The following is a 21,211-nucleotide window of genomic DNA, read 5'->3' on the forward strand; positions in this document are numbered from 1 at the left end:
GACTCTTCTGGTAACTGGTGTATGTCTTTCTTTTAAAACATTTTGTAGTCTGGCCCAGGGAAGAAAATCCTCCATCGTGAACTGAACGGCACTCCTTGCTCATGCAAAATTACTCATGGATATTAATTTTTGAAATATTTTGAAGCACAAGATGTGCAGTGAGTCCTGCCTGTGAGCACAAGCCTGCCAACATGATTCAGGGTGCAGGCATTCACGGGGTGTGACAAAGCAGAGCTGTGTCTGGACAAGCAGCGCACCAGCCAGGTGCCAACTCCATTTTGTGAAGGAAAAAAAAAATAAAATAATCCCGTGGGAGGTCTGCTGTGTCTGTGCACAGCCCTGTTTGCTCCACAGGAACCCATTCCAGGTTTGCCACAACACAGCCAGCAAACTGGAGGGGGTGCACAAGCAGGGCCAGAGTGAGAGCACCCCACTTAACAAGAGCTGCCTGCTGTGTCCCGAGTCGTTCACCAGGGGATGAATCAGAGATAATTAATTCTCCTTGCTTATTGGCAATAACAAATGTGGCAAGCTCTGCCCCGAAGCAAGTTATTAATGCTGAAGGTTTAGACTAGGAATAGACACAGGTAATTAAGCATGGCTCTGAGAGGAGAAGTACAAGTGAGAGTTCTTGGATCACACTACCAGCAGGGGAATGAGTTTGAAAAGATGTGAGAGGAGTTAACATGGCACTGCTGGAGAGGCTGTCTGCACACTGACCCAGGTAGCTGTTAGCTCAGTGGTGGGGAGGAATCAGAACACCAGGTTTCATTTCACTTTGGGGTGTATTTAATGAGTAAGGTTGTACAGATCAAAGATCTATTTAAAAAAATATCAATCGAACTTTGAGCTGTTAAATAATTCGTAAAATTCAAAGATATTTCAATGAGTGAGGATTAAGTAGTTCAACCATAGCATGCCACCTGCTTCAATAGTAATAATAAAGCAGAGGACTGGGAAAACATAAATTTTGCTGCCATAATTCCACCAAATGACCTTTTTGTAGGGCTGCAGGATTGAAAAAAGGGTGGGAGAGTTGAGCTGATTACATTTACTCTTAACCTTGTTATTTGTTAAACATGAGTAGTTTCTTAGCAAAGCATCAGCTCCCTAGCATGCCTTTCCAGTGCCTCTTGATGTCAAACGTTACAGTAATGATTCCAGGCACTTCAAAGCCACTGCATCCTAAAGAACAGGTAATTCTTCTTGGGAGAAAAGCAGCATGCAAATGAACATCATGAAGGGGCTGCCTGTCTTTTCACCCTTTTGTAGATAACAAGCAAGCTGTGTGTTCTAGCAAATTAAGAAAACAACCCCACCATCTTCCACAGATAAAAATTATATGAAACGGAATGGTGGTTTTTTTTATCCTGAGAATACAAAACTTGGGGCATTGATGTTTTTGTTGATGTGACCCAGCCATGCTCTCTGGGAGAAGCAAGGAAGGGGAAGCCAAGGAGTGCTCCTCACAGCCTGCTGCACACAACCACCCTTTGGTACAACTCGACAAGGGGTTGTAGTCAGTTCAGCCTGACTTGGGCTGAAGGAGGGAGCCATGAGGATACACAGGCTACAAACTGTGCAGTGATGTGGCTCTGCACAGCGTTTCTATTAGAGATGTTGCACGATGAGTTTGAGTAAATTAACTCCTCTGCTAAAAATGATTTTTATGCAGAAACAAGAAGGAAATCTGAGGATTGTCAGGGTTGGAAGGGACCTTAAGGCTCATCCAGTTCCAATCCCCCTGCATGGGCAGGGACACCTCCCATAGGATCAGGTTGCTCAGAGCCTCATCCAGCCTGGCCTTAAAAACTTCCAGGGATGGGGCTTCGATTTATAAATCCCAAAATCCTAAACCCTTTGAAGTCAATAAATCCACCTACCGAGTTGCCGTCCCTGTGAGGACCTGACACACACCAAGTACTCTCTTATTTAATAACTCACCATCACACGCTGCCCCTCACCCATCCCCTCCATCCCAGGGGACAATTCCTCACCTCCCCCGGTGGACATGACCCCTTTCCCCCAGCTAATCCTGCAGATCCCTTCCATCCCGGCCCGCATCCCCTCAGGAGCGGGAAGGCAGCGGCAGCTCCCTCCTGACAGGAGCTGAAGACCCCAGGACCCCCCTTCCCGCCTTTCCCGCCCTCATCCCCCGGGGCCGCCGCCCTACCTCACCCTCCCGGCTCCTTGGATGGAACGCTCCGGATCCCCCCGGTCTGTGACAGCGGTGACCGCGCAGCTCCTCAGGCGGCCGAGCCCGGGGGGTGTCGGCCGGGAGGTAACGGGTGAGGAGCGGGCAGGTCCCGCGGGCAGCCCCGGGGCTGTGAGGCGGAGCTGGGGCCCGGGGGCAGCGCAGGAGGAGGAGGAGGAGGAGGAGGCGGCCGCGTTCTCTCGCGAGAGGAGGGCGGGGCGGCCCCGGGGCCGGGGTTGGGGCCACCGCCTGTGGGGAGGGCCCGGGGACGGGGAGAGGAAGGAGGCGGCTCAGTGGCGGAGCCTGAGGTGTCCGCCCGTCTGTCACAGCGCCCGGGCCGCCGACTCGCGGAGGAGCCGGTAAAGGCCCGAGGGGGTTGGGAGAGCGGCGGGTTGGGGAGCGGGGAGGAGAAGGAAAGAACGGGGCTGGGAGCTGCCCCCGCTCCGGGCTGCTTCCCCGCCATCGCCGCGGTGGCTGGAGGCCCGGTGAGGAGCGGGAGGAGAGGGATGGGTCAGCCTCGCAGCCCCTGGGTTCGCTCTCGTCCCCGGCCCGCCGGAGGGAGGAGGAGGAGGCTGCGGGCCCGCGGGTTCCGCCGATCCCGGGCTGCAGCTGAGGAGCGGGAGGGCAGCGGGACCCCTCCCCACGGCTGCGGGGTGCGGCCCCAGAGCAGCTCGCTCGGGGGGCAAGAGGCAGCTCCGCTTCGCAGGTGGAGCCCCCACCTCCCTCCTCTCCTCGTCCCAACGCTGCTCCGCTGCCTCCCCAGCCGCGGCGGGGCGGAGGAACCGTGCATCCCGCTCCGGGCTGGGCGGGTCCCCGCCGGGCTGTCTGGGCCGGTGGCGGCGGGGAAGGGGCGGGGGGTCGGCCCGCAACGCCCGAGCTCCATCCCCCGCCGGCCTCCGGGCCTTCCCTCCCCGGCTGTGCCCGGGTACGCTCCTCCCTTCCTTTTTTTTTTTTTCATCCATGTTCTATCGCGTTTCCCAGCCTGCCCACCTCTGGCACGGAGTCTTATTTTTTTTTAATTATTATTATTATTATTTTATTATTATATTATTATTTATTTATTAATTTATTTTTGAGTCCCGAGGCTGAAAGCGGCGGGGCCGTGGTGAATCAGGCGATGGGGTAAAGCAGGCTGTGTGGCGGGGTGGTGAAAGTGCCGGCGGGGAAGCGGGGTGGGTGTTTACCTCCGGCGGGTCTGGCTCCTGGCAGGCCGGATCGGTGAGGAAGCGGCAGCGATGGCGCGGCTGGTGGCGGTCTGCAGGGACGGCGAGGAGGAATTCCCCTTCGAGAAGAGGCAGATTCCCCTCTACATCGATGACACCCTCACGGTGAGTGCCCGCACACCCCTCTGCAACCTCCCGGCCTGTGTTGCAATGCTCAGGCGGGGCCTTTTCCCTGGATAGGGCCTCCCTTCCCCCCCCCCCTCACCTCACCCCTCAGGCTCCTCCTTGCAGCGCTGAGCTTTGGGACTTTGCAACACTTGGGGTTAACAGAGCTTAATGTGGAAACTTGGTTATTTTAATTTATTTTTTAAAAATCTGTTTCCCAGCTCTAAAGAAAAAAAAAACACCAAACCCCCACGTAATTAGAAAGTTATTGCTTGTGCTGGGGCCTGCACTGAACTTGTTTTATAAGTGACAAGCATGTGCTCCAGCCCAAGTGTGGAGCAAAGCCATTTTTCAGCTCGTAAGGAAGGGAGGGAGCCATGTTAACACCGAGCCCAGGCTCGTGGCTAGCTAAGGAATAACCATGCTTTTAAACAGCCAAGAAAAGGCAAAAGCTGTTTTTTTACAGCTTTGCCTTAAAGCAGGAGCTATCAGGTCAGTAACAACGTCCCCACAGCAACAAACCCCAGAGAGCTGCAGTTTATTATTCTGATAAACATGGGAGGTTTGCCATTTCCAGAAGATTCAGTGGGAAAATGAGCTTGGAGGCTCTCTGGTCTCTCCCTTCCTCACATGTCTGGAGGAAGGCTCAGGAATTGCATCATAGGTAACGCAGAGCAAACAGAGAAAAATTCCCTGACTAGCCAGTTGTCAGTTGTTGTATTTCCCAAGCTGTGAGAATGTTGGTTTGAAAGCAAAATGGGGCATTAATTATCCTGCTTACTCATATTTGATTTCTGTGGCTGTCAGTGGTGGGACAGTAACTCCTTGTACTTTAAATGGTGTCAAATACAGGTGCTTTAAATCCCTCATTTCACCCTTTGAGATGGGAGAATCCCTGACTTGCATCAGCCAGCCCAATCAACACTCTAAATGCAATTTCTTCCATTTTCCAGAGCAAAACACTGGAGTGTGGTCAGTGTCTAAACCCCTCATCACACTGCTAAAAGTCCTGCCTCAGTCCCTCCTGGTTTTGCTACACCTGAGGAGGTCTTTGCTGTATTTGAGGTTTAATCCTCTTAAATGCTACTTGATGACTAATTTACCATATTACTGATTTACCAGATACTGTCCCTGTTTCTTGGCTTTGCATTCTCTGTGTTTATGCAGCAATCAGAGTTTCCCCTTCAGTTGTCCAGAGCAATATTGAGCTGCCCTGGTATGGTTGGTTACCTGGAACCCCAGCACTGTGTAGGAATAGTGTAAATTTGGGTTGTTTGGGTTTTTTTTTTAATGTCTTGGCTATGCCATGGAAGTTCTTTTGCCCCTCTGTTTCCCCTGTAGCTTTAAGATCTTGGGTTTTTTCCCTTCTTTTTTTATTTTAATTTATTTTTTTTAATCTTCCACTGGACTCCCTGGTAACCACTGCTTGTTGGATTGTGTCAAGGAGCTTTACCCTGCTCCAAACCTTTGTTGTGGTTGGTAGGTTGAGGGAGAGAGAGAGTGAAAATTGGGCTACACCAGAAAACAGATGAAATTCCACTTGTGGTTTAGTTCCAGGCCTGAATTCCAGGCCCAGACTTTGTGCCTTTGCACTGTGTTGTCTCTGTCCCTCTGCTTTTCACACCAAAGGGTGGTTGAAGGGGTTCCTGGAGCTGTAAATCAGATCAAAGGCATTTCTGCCAGTGCAGATCCTCCTCACCAGGGAGGAGTCTTACCTCAGGTGGGGTTTTTTTTTTCCCTTTTACTATTAAAAAATACTTGGATTTTTAGGTGGTTTCTGGATGCTTTTATGGCATAAACCTGCAGAAGGCAGTGAATGAACTCTTAGCTTCTCAGTGTCTTCTATAATTTATTTTTTAAATTCTTAATGAGAGCAATTGCAAGGAGTGCAGCTGTCTGTCAAACACAATGTTTTACATCTGCAGCATTTAAGAAGCAGTGGTGTTTACTGGCAGGAACTGGCATGTGCTGGCTTCTTAAAAATCAGATTTTAAAACTAATGGGACTGGTTCTGTTAGTCAGGGCTTCATCTGGGCCTTAAATCCAGAAACACTCAGTCAGGGGTTGCAGATTAGTGGGGGAATGAACTCCTCAGCTTGTAACAGTGCCTTGGAGTGGCACAGGGAGCTGTGGAGGTGCAGAGTGATGCTGCTCCCCTAAATGGATTGTTCACTAGCACACTGCTGGCTTTCCAGTGCCTCAACTCGAAATCAAATGAAGCTTAAGTATTATTTAACCCTTTTTCATATCTTAAGCAGCTTTTAGGGTTTCTAGAAGGCATTGCATTTGATGTGGTGATCCAGGAATTTTTCCTTCCCGTTCAGGGTGTGATGGTGGTTGGTGTTTAACCACTTAATAAAATCTCATCAGACAGACACAGGAATTAATTTACTCTTTGATAGTTTCACTCTGCTGTACAGAACCACCTGAGGGTGTTGTCTGATACTGGGAGATGAAGGTGAGGGTGAAAAAAAAAAATAAAATGGAGATGTGTCTCTTCTCCATGGTATTAGCAGGTGGAGCTTTTACTTTTGGATGGAGCTCAGTGCACACAGAAACATCACATTAGCAGTGTAGGAAACCTGAAATTCTGCAGCAAGAACTTGTGCTGCTGCTTCATGTGTGTGGATCAGGTGCAGGGGAGTCTGGAAAAAAAATGGATGAGAGGTGAGGATCAGCAGTGGCTGTGGTGGTGTTCTGCACAGAGATAAGGCAGCTGTGCTAATGTTCCAGTTCTGGAACATCTGAGATCAAAATATTGCCTTGCTTTCTGGCCTTTGAGGCTGGGTGTTTATTTTTGAGCAATGTCAAGTGCCTGGAAAAAGTAAATGTCTGAGTTCTCTGGGGGGAGTGTCAGCAGGGAATTCTCTCCTTAGGAGACAACTGAGGGAAGGTAGGAGGAGAAAAAAGGATAAATCAGGCAATTTTTCTTGCTGTCAGTTAAAGTTATTAACCAAAGCTGTTGTTTTGCCTTTCAGATTTTAAGGTGAACTTTCAGTAGTCATGTTGATAAATTCTGTATTTCTCAGTTTGGACAAGACCAACTAACCCAGTTTTACTCTTTTTTTTGGTTCATTTCCCTGCAGGGTTTTAAAGTGTGGTTTATTTCTTTTTTTTTTTTTTTTTCACTGAAAAGTATTCTCCTGATTTCCCCCTCCCATGCCAAGAAATTCCCTTCTTTGTTGCTCAGTAATTGGAAAAGAAATATTATTAATTACTTACAAGTAATCACATTGTTCTGTAGGCTTAACATTTTCCTTTGAGCCTCTGGAGAGCTGCAGCTGCAATCTTACAAAACTAAGTATACCTTGGAGTGCCTTTTGGGGTTAATATGGTTATAAATTAGCCCTCCAAGGAGTCAACTCAGTCATTAAACTGTTGTGACTGTTTCTTCATTCCTTTATAAATTGAGTTAGGCCCTTGGGTCAGTTTGGAGCTCAGTGTGTTGAAGTACAGTTGTGGTTTTGTTCCTTTTTTGAAACTGAAGCAGCCTCCATTCATGCAGACAGTGTAATGTAAATCCTGATGTGCCATTTAGCAACCTCTGCTTGCTCTGTGACAGCTATTTAGGAGCTGCAATTTAGAAACTGCCTCCAGAACATCATATTAGGGAACCAGTTACTCTGCTGAAACACTCACTGTCTGAAACCTTTACTTTTCTCCTTTCCCAGGTTTCCAACAGTTACATGAAAAAAATGAGCATTTAAATTTAAACATAATTTGTCTTATTTGCCTCAAGAAAGCAAAATAAACTAATGCTCTGTGTGTGCCTTTTTTTTCTGAAAGCTTTTCATGTTGTTTTGTTCTTTCCCCTTGTATAGATGGTGATGGAATTTCCTGATAATGTGCTGAACCTGGATGGACATCAGAACAACAGTGCACAGCTAAAGCAGTTCATTCAGGTAAATACATCCTCCTGGTTTTTCAGCAGAGCCACGTGTGTCAGGTCTTAATTTCCTTGGGTTTGTGCTCTGGCTGCTCCAGGGGGTTGTCACTCCTGGCATGACTTAAGAGATGTCAGCACCTCTGCTCAGTTCTGACTTGGTACCACGTACAGCAGGTGGGTTTCAGCATTTACACCCTGCTGTGTGCTCAGGAGGCAGTGCCTGCATGTCTGGTTGTTTGGAGACTTGTAAAAATAACACACCTTCTGGGCACTGCCAGTTTGTACTAAGTGGAAGCTGCAGACTCTAAATACATTTTGATTTTTCTTCTTCTAAAGATTTTTAACTTCTTTTTGTGTGTTCTTTACGTTCTTATGATTAGCACCACACCAAGACAGAGTTAATGAGCCAGTTTATAGCTTAAATACAGTTGATTTGTGAGAGATGGTTCTGTGTTGCCCCTGAAGCTTTAATTGTAGAAACTTACCTGGTAACAGTGACAAAGAACCATGGTACAGTAACACCTGTAGCAGGTACAGGGTGACCACTGGATGCTCACAGGAAGAGGGCAGTTTGCAGCATTCTGCTCTGGTGGTTTGACAGCAGCACTCCAGACAAACACATAAAACATTTCTGTGTTGTGAAAATAGCTTGTTCCTGCTGTTGCTTTAACTAGAACTGTTAATTGCAGGGAAGAGGATTATTGCAGAGTGATTCTGCTTGTCAGATTATTTAATGTGCCTGCCTTTAGGAGCACAGACTTTAAATGTTATCTGATAATAGCTTTGCTTTTCATAACATATGTTGCTCGAAATCAGCTGAAAATATTCTTCTTTGAACTGATGTATCTGCACATTCCATGGGATGGATTAGCTGCCCATTGCTGCATGATCTTTTCTTGCCTTACAAGTTGTAATGAGTCATTTCTGCATCAGGAGTGCTGAAGTGATACAGATACAGCAGGAATACAGAAAATACAATCGTGGCAAAATACTCCCTGTGTAGATACAACCATGCTCACACAGCTACACTCTGTATAACCAGGGGAAAATGGCAATGAATGCCCTGACAGGTTGTGTGTGGAAGTAGGAGCAGTGCTGATAATCCCAGTGTAAGTGTGGTGATTGGTGGGTGAGGAAGGGACTCTCATCTCTGTAGCTGTGCTCATGTGTGCATGAAAATCCAAGCCAGTATTTTAGCAGCTAGAGGAAGAAATAAAAGGGCTTGTGCTTTCTGTCTTCATATGGGTGGGTTTGACAGGGGAGCCTGGAGAAAACTCCTGGAATTGTTTCTTGACCTGTTAAAAGGTGTTCCCTAAGGTGTTCTGTTGTTAGCACCCAGCAAGTGTTCACTGCCCAAGTAAAACCTCTCCCCCTGAACAGTAATGTGTGCTGCTTTTTTAATTCCAAGCACTAGAACTGTGCTGTCAGAGGGCATTTTGCCTTCCTGGAGATGGAGTGCTAAATTAGCTTGCTCCAAACAGGAGGAGTTTTGGAAACAGCACTTGTTGGTTGGAGTGCTGGGAGAGAACAAGAGGAGAAAAATAGGAGCTGCCTTCCAGAGGGCAGAGTGTAAGACTTGAAGCAGAGTTGATCCTGATAGTAGCAAGTATGGTTTTGTGCATGTTTTAACCATTTTAAGGGATGTACAATAAATCAGTGGCCTGAAACTCTGAGCTCTGTCTGCAGCTCCCAGTTCAGGGGGGTTTGGGTGCGGAAATGGGGTTGAAGGGGAAAAAACCCCACAGACAGGTTTTTAAGTTGTGTTTTTTCTTTATTTTGCATTATTTCATTTCCCTTTCTTTTTTTTAGAGACACAGCATGCTCAAACAGCAGGATCTGAACATTGCCATGATGGTGACCTCTCGGGAAGTGCTGAGTGCTCTCTCTCAGCTGGTGCCCTGCGTTGGCTGCCGCCGGAGCGTGGAGCGACTCTTCTCCCAGCTGGTGGAGTCTGGAAATCCAGCCCTGGAGCCCCTGACAGTAGGACCAAAGGGGGTCCTGTCTGTCACTCGAAGCTGTATGACTGATGCAAAGAAACTTTATACACTCTTCTACGTGCATGGGTGAGTCAGAGCTGGGAATAACAATAATCAATAATAATAATCATCTGGGGAAGAGGGCAGCGGGTGTCTGTGGCTTTCACCTTGCAGCTCTCTTGGCCACACTGAGTTGTCCCAAGTGTGAATTTTATAGCATATACTTGTCTTTTACAGCCATGTTAAACTAGTTATTGCCTAAACTGGGTAAAAAACCAACCCGACCCAAAAGACCTAAGCTTTCATATCATCAGTTGCAATGCTGTGGTTGCAATTGAAAGATACCACTGCTAAAATGTTCAGTTATTAATCTGAAAGAGGCACTGTGGGGTTTCCATCATCTCTGGAAGAAGAATGTTTCTTCACCTCCCTACTATGCATGTAAAATAAGGTAAAAGAAAAAAAAAAAAAGAATTGGAACCCCATCAGCCCTCTGCTCAACTTTCTGCTCTTGGGTAGAAAGGTAACACGTGGAAAGTGAAACCTTCTGGCTCTGGCTGGCACACTTGGTCTTGGTGCCATTTGTTTCTCAGCTGCCAGCAGACCAAGCAGTGAGTGCTCACCACAGTGTGCCTTTGCCTTCCAGTTGGCTTCAGCTCATCCTGCTTCTTGCTCCAGTTAGCAAGTCCCTGAGAAGCAGGAAAGGTTTGTGCAAAGCTTGGATATTAAGATTTGGAGGGTGAGGTGTGGTGTAACTTGATGAAGTGGTGCTGGTGGTTCCCTGAGCTTTTGAAATAGGTGTCATTGCTCAAAGTCTGTCCCTCATGGGGTTACACAACAGCTTACTGTATTTTTCTTGTGTGCTGCAGGGTTGGGTGTCATAAGAAGTGAAAATGGGGGACAGGAAGGAAGTTTTAGATTTAATCTTCCTTAGCAGACTTGTTTCTGAGATGTGAGCTGAATCAACCCCTTTAAAATTCCTCAGGAAAACCATGTTTTCAGAATACTCAGTTACATTTTTTTCCTATAGGTCCAAACTGAATGATATGATTGATGCAATTCCCAAAAGTAAGAAGAACAAGAGATGTCAGTTACACTCCCTGGACACACACAAACCAAAGCCCTTGGGGTAAGTGTTTAACGTGCTCAATTCTATATAAAATATTTTAAGGAACTGAAATATAGATTTACTTTGAAGTGATTTTATTTTAGAGAACAATTGCTGTGCTGTTATCTCTTTGCCAGAGCAGTCATCTCCAAGATAACAGACCCAAATGGTTGTGGGGGAGTGGGACTGAGGCATTCAGGAGTTTAAGGCTGCTGCATGGAATCAGCTGCTTCCCAAAACTTACTGAACCACTTCATTTAATAACTTCTCAGTTCTAGCTGTTCCATTTTTATCTCTTGGCTTTATAGGTCTTTTACTTGCTGGTGGGTTGTTTTATTTGGGGTTCTTTTATATAAAAGTAATCCATGTTTAATTTCAAACCCAGTGGCCAAAACCCAGCATGGCCATTACAAACCAGTGCTCTCTGATGTGGTTTTCATCTCTTGTCTGACATAACCTGGAATAGAATTGCTCAAGGCTGGGATGGCTTCTGCACTGTGATATACACCATGATTGTGATAGCTGCTTGGTGATATAAACTAAAGACAAAGTGGTTTTTGAGCTCTACACAGCAGTTTTTCTTAAATTGAGGTGAAAAGGTTCATACTAAACAAATAGATATCACTTGGTTTGGGATTATTAAAAATGCCTTGCATGACTGTTAATAAAGGGATTTATAGTGATTGAGCTGCAGGGTTTAAACTCTGTAAAATGTATTTTCTCTAGGTGTGACAGCATATTGTGAATACACCAGTGAAAAAGATGCATTTATACCTTTGTGTTTTGGAATTGGAATGGTTTATTCCAGCTGGTTAAGCAGAAAAACACTCCCTGTAAATCTCTTGTGGATTTGGGTTATTTCTCCTGTTTACAGGGTGTAAATTTATATTTTTTTTTTTAATATGAAGACCAGCAAATGAGACTGCTGTGCTTAGTTAGAGTGCCCAGGACCTTTTTTGGTTGATTATGTTCTGCTTTTGGTTAAGCATACAACCTGTGAGAGCTTGATCATGGTTTCCAGTTACAGGACTTGTATTTTTCTGAGCACACTTGAGTCTCTCTGGATTTAGATAAATCCTTTGAGATGCCAGGCATGTGGAATTTGACACTTGATGTTTCACTTGTGCTGCTTGAGGGTTGTGGTAGCTAATCATTATCTCTTATTATATTCTGCTTTTGTCTAATTAGTTTAAAGCTTCTGTTACACCAGCAAAAGATCATAGGGGTATAATTTTCTTTTTTTAAATAAAGCAAATTCAAAGCACTATGACTTTATTTTTTTTCTGCTTTAGTTTTAATAAGATCAATCTTTTCTGTGTAAGAACTTTTACCATACCCAAATGTATATTGTGAAGTTTTTTTAACAATTTTTTAAAGTTTAATTTAGGGTGTTTTATGCCTTCTCTTTGATGGTAGATATGTGGAAGTTTGGAGGTTATGTTTTGCTTATTTCTTGGGAGGTTTGGGGTTTTTAGAAATTTAACCTGTCTCAGCTGTAACTTTAAAAAGTCATTATAAATCCAGGTTTACAAATATGGACAGTAAAACCTATATCTCATGTATTACCCTGTGAGTTAAGGCTTAACCTATAAAAGATTCAAAGTAAATTAAGGAACACAATAACGTTTTCATAGCAGTTGTTTAAAAAAATAAAATAGTTCATAATATATATGGTGTAGGTGTAAAAAAAAATGTTTTTTAATACTGTGTGACAGTGAAGGGAGCAGTAGCACACTCAGTACAGAGAAATTAAGTGCAGATAAGAAAAATAGTGAAGACAGCAGAAAGGAGAGCAAGTGTAGCATCACTTTCCACTATGGACCTTTCCAGGGACCAGTCAGGTAAACTAACAGTGCTTTTTTATTTTTATTTTTTTTTCCCCTTTGCTTTCTGAGCTGCTAACAGGATAATGTGCAGTCTTTGTTCCTTATGTTGTGGTGTTCCTTCTTTTTGCAGGGGTTGTTGGATGGATGTGTGGGAGCTCATGTCCCAGGAATGCAGGGATGAAGTAGTTTTAATTGACTCTAGTTGTCTTTTAGAAACATTAGAAACCTATCTCCGAAAACACAGGTATGTTCCTGGAGCAAAATCTTCCATTTGAGGAATGCATGCTGCACTTTTGGGTGAATAAATATATTTTGGTGAATAAAAATATATGTAGAGTTCACACAATGTTTAAAGTGATGAGATGGTGAAACAGTCTTTGTGTTGTACCTGTTGTTCTGAGTTATGGTAGGGGAAATGCAGAGACCTCAGATGAAGTCATACCTCCTTGTCTTAATCCCTTTGGTTAGGATTAAATTAAAATTTATGATTTTATTGTTTAAAACTGTACATATTCACTCTTGCACAAGTACCCTGCTCTGTCTGGGACTTGCCTTACTTCAGGCTTTTGGGGAGTGTGTGCAGTTTCAAAATTAATGTGACCTAAAGTAACAGAAGCAGATTTTAGGCTTGGTGTTGCTTGTAAATCACTGTTTTAAAACAGTTGCTTATGACTTAGCAGTGCTATTGCTCTCCTGTCTCTCTTGCAGGCAAAAAATAGGCCACAAAATGACTGTTGTGTGTGTGGGGTAGCTGCTGTGCTGATGAAAAAGTTCTTCATTTCCAGTAGTCTCACGGTTCTCATGCAAACTGTGGGGGCACAGATGGGTGCGGGGGTGGCAGTGGTGTGGAAATAACACTTTGGAAACAAAATAACTTTAATCTCCTGTGACATTAAACATGGTGTTGGCAGCATTCCTGCTGCTAACCTGCAATAATATTGCTGTTTTCTTTCCTTTCACCACAGAAACTTAACCAGTTATCCTAGCTCTATCAAACATCAAAATAGGTTTGACTTAGTGTGGTCCAGTGACTGGACAAACTAGGGAAGGGAAAAGCACCATCCAGAGATGGCATGAGGAGCTGGAAGCTGAAATGTGAGCAGCTTGTCTGACTTGCATTTTTAGAATAATTCAGCAAGAGGTTTTGCAGCTCCTTGAAGGTTGCTCCTCTTATAAAAGAGAACGAGCTGAACTTGGTTGTATTTTGATTAGAAGAGATTTCATAATTGTACTCTTCTCATCTTAGTTATCTGAGCTGCCACATGTTTAAATTAGAATCACAGAATTGTCAGGGTTGGGAGGGTATGCATTGAGTATGTTGTGTTATAAATAAACCTTGTTTGGCTACCTGTGCAGCAATCTAGTAATTCAGAATATGGTTAAAGGTGTTTGTAGTGAAAACATCTCTCGTACAGCAGGCAGCAGGAGAAACTTTTTAGTCTTCCTGCTTATCACTCACTTGAGTATGCTTTAAATAATTGCTATAAAGTAACTTGGAGTGTGTTACTGGAAAGGAATTTTGTCCAGGCTTGTCCTGGTGGTTCAGTTCCTTCACTGTTAGACTTCTGATCTTCGAGTGAATATGGAATCGTTTCTCCATGTAGGAATTTCTTTGGATTAACAATTAGCCTGGCTTATGCCTCGAAGCATGAAAGTTGATACTCAGACTTGATCTATGGGAGGTAGTCTAACACAGGGAGTAAACCTGGGTGGCTTGCAGCCAGAGCCTTGCTGTGTTACTCTGTGGAGTAACAAGAACCTGACCCGTGAACACCTCACACACCTCTGGCCGGGGCTGCGGCTCGCGATTCCCTCCCCGACACCCGACTCATTCCCTTTCTCATTCAACCCAGGTTTTGCACTGACTGCAAGAACAAAGTCCTCCGGGCTTACAACATCCTGATAGGGGAGCTGGACTGCAGCAAGGAGAAGGGGTACTGTGCTGCACTCTACGAGGGGCTGCGCTGCTGCCCCCACGAGCGCCACATCCACGTCTGCTGCGAGACGGATTTCATCGCGCACCTGCTGGGCCGCGCCGAGCCCGAGTTCGCAGGAGGGTATGAGTATGTAATTTGCTAGAGTGGGCTATCTAGCGCTTTGCTTCTTTATTTTATTGTCCCCTCTCTTTTTGCACAAGTCAGTTCTGCCTCCTCGCTCTGCACAGTCAGCTTCTGGACATAAACACCCGCTGTGAAGGCACCCCCGGCAGGGAACGCTTCGCAGCGGCGAAGGTGTCGCGTGTGCTTTCTGTCCTCCAGCTGCACTGAACTCTGAAGGCTGGAAAAAAATGCCAAATGTCTTCTGGTTCATTTGGGTGCTCACTAGAGGCTGCCTGCTTTTCCACCAAAATATGCCAAATAGAAAGAGAACCTTGGCTGCCAGTTTCACCAGGTTTTACCAAGTGTTCAGTCTGGCGTTGTAGCTGTTTGTGTAGTGCAGTCATTTCAGAACCTGTTTGAGCATCTTAAACTCTTCCAATGAAAAGCACAATTCTGAGCCTGGTATCTTAAGAATTCAATTGGTTCATAATTGGTTAGGAGGGTAAATGCTTTTATAATAATTTTTCCCTACCAAATGATAGCAATTAATACTGAGATATTCTTACTTTTTACAGTAAGTACTATATAAATTTCTCCGTGTGTTTATTCACCTTCAGTTACCTGACACATAAAGCTTTAGGAAGCTGAAATATTTGCTATATAAACTAGATACAAATTCCAGGAAACCAAGCAAATGGCTGCATCTCTTTGGTGTTAAAACTCTGGTGGTCCCACCTGTAGGAGGAAGCAGAGACCCATGGGGCAACACCCTCAGCAGTTGGAAGGCAGAGTGCAGCTTAGCAGTGCCACGCAGAGCTTAGTGCCTCAGGAGCGTGGTGGTGGCTTTGACCTGGTCCTTTCTGTTTTGCATCTGCATGCAGCACAGCAGAACTCGATTTTAAAAGCTGCTCAGGCACACATCTCTTCAGCTGGATGTCAAGAAAAGACGTCATTAACTGCTTTGATCTCTTGGTAGGCTTCCAGCTCCTTTAACCACGCTGTCCTTTGGTTTACTCTCCCTTCAGACGAAGAGAAAGGCATGCAAAGACAATAGACATAGCCCAGGAAGAAGTTTTGACCTGCCTGGGTATTCATCTGTATGAAAGGTTACACCGAATCTGGCAGAAGTTGCGGGCTGAGGAACAGACGTGGCAGATGCTTTTCTACCTGGGTGTTGATGCTTTACGCAAAAGTTTTGAGGTAAAAAATCACATTTTCTCTATTTGAGTTGCTGTAGGAACTGTGGGTGTTCTCCCTAAACTATTTTTCTGCTTCTTACTAACCTTGGGCTGGAAGGAGCTGCAGGGGTGTTGTGTGCAGTCACTTGTTGCCTGCACAACCGAGCTGCATTCTGGTGTGAAGTTTGCTGGAACGCAAAAGGTTGAGGTTTGCTTTTCCCTTTGATGGATCTTCTGTGTTTTTAATTCACAGCAAAGGTGTTTCCCCCTGGTAGAGTTTAAATAGCTCTGGCTACAACAGTTTTATTTGGTTTATTAATAAAAATGGAGGGGATGTGCTTCTGAATTACAAACACAACTGCTAACTCTGGCATTCAGCATGTTCCAGAAGCACCTTAACTTTATTTTAATGTATTTGATTTTATTTATTAGGACCCCCCAAGTCCTGTGGGATCTTGCACTTCAGGCAGAACTCCTTGGAGTTCTTTTAATCTATGCCACTAGTGTACATCCCCTTTGGCATGGAATAAAACCTTTTTTGCTTTGTCTTCCATTCGTAATGACAGTTTTCTCTAAAAACTTGTAAAAATCAGAGGAAGAAGAACAAAATCAGTTTGGGAAAGATCACAACAGGACCCTAGCCTAGTTAGTCCTTGGAGTTTTTGTTTACAAGGAATTGGTTTAAAGAGTTAGTGCTATGCAAGTGATGTGGGGCTGGGTGCACTGTGGCATTTATTCAGTTTTGATGCGATGGGTTTTTCATCTTGTAAAGCATGGCATTTAAAATCAGTTTACGTTGTAAAACTCAGGTAATTGTACTGGTGTGCAAGGTTGGCTGTGAATTTGAAGTTTTGTCTTTATATGGAGTCCTTTTCTAGGGTGAGTGGGAAAGAAAGTGGCTCATTTGAGTGTAAGGAGTTCCCAGAGTGACCTGGAAAAAAGCCCCAAGCCCCCTGTTAATTTACTTCTGAGCTGTTTAGGAGCATTGATGCAGAATAGTTTACTAGTTTAACTATACTTATTAACTGTACGTAGGTGTGTCATTAGGATATTTGTTCTAAATTTAATACTAAAGAACATGTTTAGATGCTGTGCTGTGTTTTGAGGTAGACCTCTGCTTCAGAATCAGAGAATCAGACCTTTCACTGGTTACCCTGAGACAAAATGCTGCAGGAATGCTGGAGCTGTGGTTCTGGTGTGATTTTTCTGTGCAGTTTATGTTAGATACTGAGAGCATCTGCCAGATAGACATTCAAGTCTGCAGATTTACTGAAAATGGTGAATTTGGGCTGTAAGTTAAACACAGTGTTCCTCCTGTGCCACCCAAATTGAGTGCCTTGGTCTGGATGGGTGTTTCTCTCCTGCAGTCAGTAGTTGTCTTGCCGTGACTTTTACAAGAAGTACTTGCCAGCTCTTTTCCTCCTCCTTTTTCATAAATGTAAAAGCTTGAATTGTGTAACATCTATAAATAGATCTAACCTCTTATAAACAGATGGCTGTGGAAAAAGTGCAGGGTATTAGTCGACTGGAACAGCTCTGTGAAGAATTTTCAGAAGAAGAAAGAGTGCGAGAGCTGAAACAAGAGAAGAAACGCCAAAAACGGAAGAACAGGAGGAAAAATAAGTGTGTGTGTGAGATCCCTGCTCCTCTGCAGGCAACAGAAGAGAAGGAAATCAACCAAGTGAAGGTAAACACAGCTAGCAGTGGGGTTTGCTGCTATTAAATACCTGCACTTCTGATTTGGTGCTTCATTCAGCAGCTCACTGTACAATATTGGGCTTCCTGAAGTTTTTACTGCAGTTTTGGGAAGTTTTTGATGACAGAATTTAGGACTCCTTTAGATTAGGACAGGCTTAATGTAAAGTAGCTGCCTGGAACTCCTTAGTTTTGGGGGGGTTGGTGTTTGTGGGGGGGGTCAGGTTATGTGAGAATATTTTTCAGCTCTCATCTCAGAGTGTGGTTCATCAAATGCAAGTTGCAGGCAAATACCATTAATTTTTTGGAAAGGGGAAGTTTCAGTTGACTAAATGCAATTATTATTACTCTGGATCTCTTGACTGAGCCCAGTTGGCAAACTGCAGGCCATGTTATTATGGGAAAAGTAGTTGGGTTTGTTGGTTTGTTTTGGTTTTTAAGTTATCTTGTACTTAAGAATTACAAGCAGTGCTGTGGCTGTTATCAGTTAGTGTCAGCTGTTTTTTCTCATGAGAAGCATCCTTTAAAAAGATCCTTCACTGCTTTTAGTGCTTGCAACTATTTTTTTTTTTTTATCTTCAGGAAAATTCCAACTTCACAGAAAGCAGCTGCAAAGCCTGTGGTAGCACTGAAGAAGCTAACAACTGTGTAGAAGTAATTGTAACTAATGAAAGCACTTCTTGCACCTGCCCTAGTAGTGGTACTCTATTAGGTTCACCTAAAATCAAGAAAGGTAAGTTCAGTGCCATTCTCCCTGTTAAAATTCCAGCATTTATGGGGCAAACACTGCTGTGCACCAGCTGCTCCAGGTGACCCTGATTTTCCCCCTGCCTCAGGTTTATCTCCACACTGTAATGGCAGTGACTGTGGGTACTCATCCAGCATGGAGGGCAGTGAAACAGGATCTCGAGAGGGATCAGACGTGGCCTGCACTGAGGGCATCTGCAACCACGATGAAAATGGTAGGTTTGGGAAGAGCACAGTGCTGGTTTTCAGTACCCACAAAACTGAAGGATCCGAGAAGAAAGTTCCCTGTGTTTTTCAGGAGATGATCCGTGTGTCCATCGCTGTGATGACAAAGAGGAGGATGGAGACAGCTGTGTGGAGTGTTGGGCTAACTCAGAAGAGAACACCACGAAAGGCAAAAACAAAAAGAAGAAAAAGAAAAGTAAAACCTTGAAGTGTGAGAATGAACATGTAAGGAACATGGCTCTTCCAGAAGGCTTCTTCCAATGCATTTGTTGTAAAGTAGTTACCAAAGTATTCTGGATTTTGATTGTGACTAATGGTGTGAATGGGGCAACAAGGATTTTGTTACCTCTCCATTGAATTCTGAAATCGAGGTGCTTCCTGGAGCACTGGTGGAAGGAGTCTCTTCTCTCCAGTGCTCCTAATCCTGTGCACTCTCAGTGAATTAATGTGCCATTCCCCCTCCTCCCCAGCCACACGTATTTAACACATTTATATCCTTGCTCTCCTTTTGAACCCTGCCCTTTCCACTTTCCCTCTGCTTCCATCTGAAGCCTGAATCTTTCAGGTTTCACACTGCTGATAGTTCATTGCTGGCTCTTATCAATTTTAGATCCAGAAACTTGGAAGCTGTATGGCAGATCCAGGTAGCAGAGAGAGCTCAGGAAATCTCACGCACACAGAGTTTCATCGCGACAAGACCAAAGACACACATGCTGAAAGCTGTTGTAGCTCAGAAAAAAGTGGGCAGCAGTTGCCTTGGTTTGAGCATATGAAAAATGTGTCACAGTTTGCAGAATCCACAGAAATGTCACTTGTTCCTGATTCTGGAAAAGGTGCCAAGAGCTTAGTGGAACTCCTTGTAAGTAACCGTGTCGTTTGGGCTGTAGCATACAGTTCTAAAGCTTGGGTTTGAGGGCTGGGGTTTAGAACTTGAATATCAGGGAAGAGCCCTTACAAGAGAGGATGTGACTGTCCCTGCCAGTGCAGCCTGCTCTCCCCAGGCTCAGTTTGTTTGCTTTTGCTCCTTCTCTGCAAAGTCTGTAGCTTGGGTGCTTTGCAGAGGAGGAGAAGTTGCCTGTCCCTGGAATGCAGGAGACAGAACATGTATTATAAGTGCTCATTATCAAGGATTGCATTATTGCATACAATGAAGCCTGCATTACTGCTGCCTTCATGCCTCAAATACTACTTCCCACCACAGACTTGTTGGACAACTTTCTTCTCTTTCCTTTTCCTTCCTTTCTCCCTCTCCCTTGCTGTACATCCTTTCTTCTCCTCTTTTCCCTTCCTTCTCCTCTCCTCTTTTCCCTTCCTTCTCCTCTCCTCTTTTCCCTTCCTTTTCTCCCCTTTTCCCTTCCCTTCCTCTTCTCCCCTTTTCCCTTCCCTTCCTCTTCTCCCCTTTTCCCTTCCCTTCCTCTTCTCCCCTTTTCCCTTCCCTTTCTCTTCTCCCCTTTTCCCTTCCCTTTCTCTTCTCCCCTTTTCCCTTCCCTTTCTCTTCTCCCCTTTTCCCTTCCCTTTCTCTTCTCCTCTTTTCCCTTCCCTTTCTCTTCTCCTCTTTTCCCTTCCCTTTCTCTTCTCCCCTTTTCCCTTCCCGTTCTCTTCTCCTCTTTTCCCTTTCTCCCTATTTTTTTCCTCCTCTTCTCCCTTTAAAAAATAATGCTCTAATAGAAGCCATTCACTTGCAACAGAAATGTGCTAAAACTCTGAAACTTTTCTCTGGTGGGATTCCCAGCTACCTCTCACCCCAAAACCCAGCAGAGCCTCGTGTGTGATTTGTGGGGGTGGCTTTTCCAGCTCAGCCTTGCAGCCTGGTGACCTGGAGGAGCCCTCTCCAGGCAGCAGGTGCCGAGCACGGCGCGAGGTCTTCCCTTGCCTCTTGTCGTTTGCAGGACGAGTCCGAATGCACTTCTGATGAGGAAATCTTCATCTCCCAAGACGAGATACAGTCCTTCATGGCAAACAACAAGTCTTTTTACAGCAATAGAGAACAATACCGACAGCATCTGAAGGAGAAGTTTAATAAATACTGCCGCTTAAACGATCACAAGAGGCCCATTTGTAACGGTTGGTTGACAACAGCGGGAGCGAACTAAACCACAATAAAATAGCTCTGTCTTTCACTGAAATTCTCCAGATGACTACTGCGCCTTCTCTTTCAAAAACTTAATTTAGTGACTTATGGCAAAATTTTATCTTAAATTAATGTGATTTTTTTTTTCTCTTTCTTTTTTTTTTCCTTTTTTTCGGGCAGGAGGCTGGTGGAGGTGATTTCATTAATTTTGTTCTTTCTTCAGGCTTGTATCTTTAGTTGGGTAGCTGTGCAAGCCTCTCATAATTTAAGCCATCTCTTTTCATTAAATGTTTCTCTTACTGTGAGACTTACAAAAAAAAGCAAACTAGTGGCAAAGTAATGTTGTACCTATAATTCTGTACAGAATGACAATGAGCTGAATATAAGATTTTACAAAGTAGACATCCATTTGCAGAAGATGTTTTGGATGTAATATGTTAAAGCGCAATGTGCAAAATTTAAATAAAGAATATTTATTAATATGCATAGTAAAACCCTGGTGTGCACGTTTCTGCTTGAGCTCCTGGATTTGGGGCTGTGGGGATGGACAGCTGTCACTGCTGGGTGGGGAGGAAGGGGAGCCCTTATCCTGGTGGGTTCTTTAATCAAAGACTCCATCAGCTGCAGGGAAAACGTGGGTAACTTCAAAGAGCAGAGCTGCTTGAGATGTGTCCTTGGTTAGGGTGGGAAGCAGCACTTTTAAGTGGAGTGCTCATCATTTTGTGCTTCACCAGGAGCTGAAATCAGGGGGGGAGAAAGGAATGAAGGTGACTTTGCTTTCAGTGCTGACAGGGAGAGCTGTGAGTACTGGAGCTGCTGTGTGTACCTGGGCTGTGTTCCTTGCACAGTGACTCTGTCCCCACTGCCCCTACAGATCTTCTGATGGCTGCAGGGCCCTTTTCACTGCACCAGCTCCTCCGTGGAGCCAAAACTGTGTC

The 21,211-nt window shown here is 44.7% G+C and overlaps 1 protein-coding gene across 2 annotated transcripts; it reads left to right on the forward strand.

Annotated features, from left to right (window-relative positions):
* Positions 1-2,446: 2,446 nt before the first annotated feature.
* Positions 2,447-20,759, forward strand: GGNBP2 (gametogenetin binding protein 2). Of its 2 annotated transcripts, none has more exons than XM_030462518.1 (14): positions 2,447-2,553; positions 3,404-3,522; positions 7,344-7,424; positions 9,218-9,471; positions 10,415-10,513; positions 12,449-12,562; positions 14,172-14,381; positions 15,383-15,557; positions 17,028-17,222; positions 17,813-17,963; positions 18,067-18,192; positions 18,276-18,427; positions 18,813-19,061; positions 20,092-20,759. In XM_030462518.1, the coding sequence occupies exons 2-14, from the start codon at positions 3,430-3,432 to the stop codon at positions 20,293-20,295; spliced, it is 2,103 nt and encodes a 700-aa protein (XP_030318378.1). In that variant the 5' UTR covers positions 2,447-2,553; positions 3,404-3,429; the 3' UTR covers positions 20,296-20,759. The 2 variants fall into 2 exon arrangements, with proteins under 2 accessions (XP_030318378.1, XP_030318379.1); XM_030462519.1 differs by having other exon boundaries at positions 2,459-2,553; positions 14,172-14,375; positions 20,092-20,333.
* The last annotated feature ends 452 nt before the right edge of the window (positions 20,760-21,211 follow it).

This window comes from Calypte anna, chromosome 19, assembly GCF_003957555.1.
Source record: "Calypte anna isolate BGI_N300 chromosome 19, bCalAnn1_v1.p, whole genome shotgun sequence".
NCBI lineage: Eukaryota > Metazoa > Chordata > Aves > Apodiformes > Trochilidae > Calypte > Calypte anna.

Excerpts from the sequence above, each read along its gene's own strand:
- GGNBP2 (XM_030462518.1), top strand. The coding sequence starts at position 3,430 with ATGGCGCGGCTGGTGGCGGTCTGCAGGGACGGCGAGGAGGAATTCCCC. Across the intron at positions 3,523-7,343 it reads ACATCGATGACACCCTCACG|ATGGTGATGGAATTTCCTGA; the intron begins GTGAGTGCCCGC and ends CCCCTTGTATAG. Across the intron at positions 10,514-12,448 it reads CACAAACCAAAGCCCTTGGG|GGGTTGTTGGATGGATGTGT; the intron begins GTAAGTGTTTAA and ends TTCTTTTTGCAG.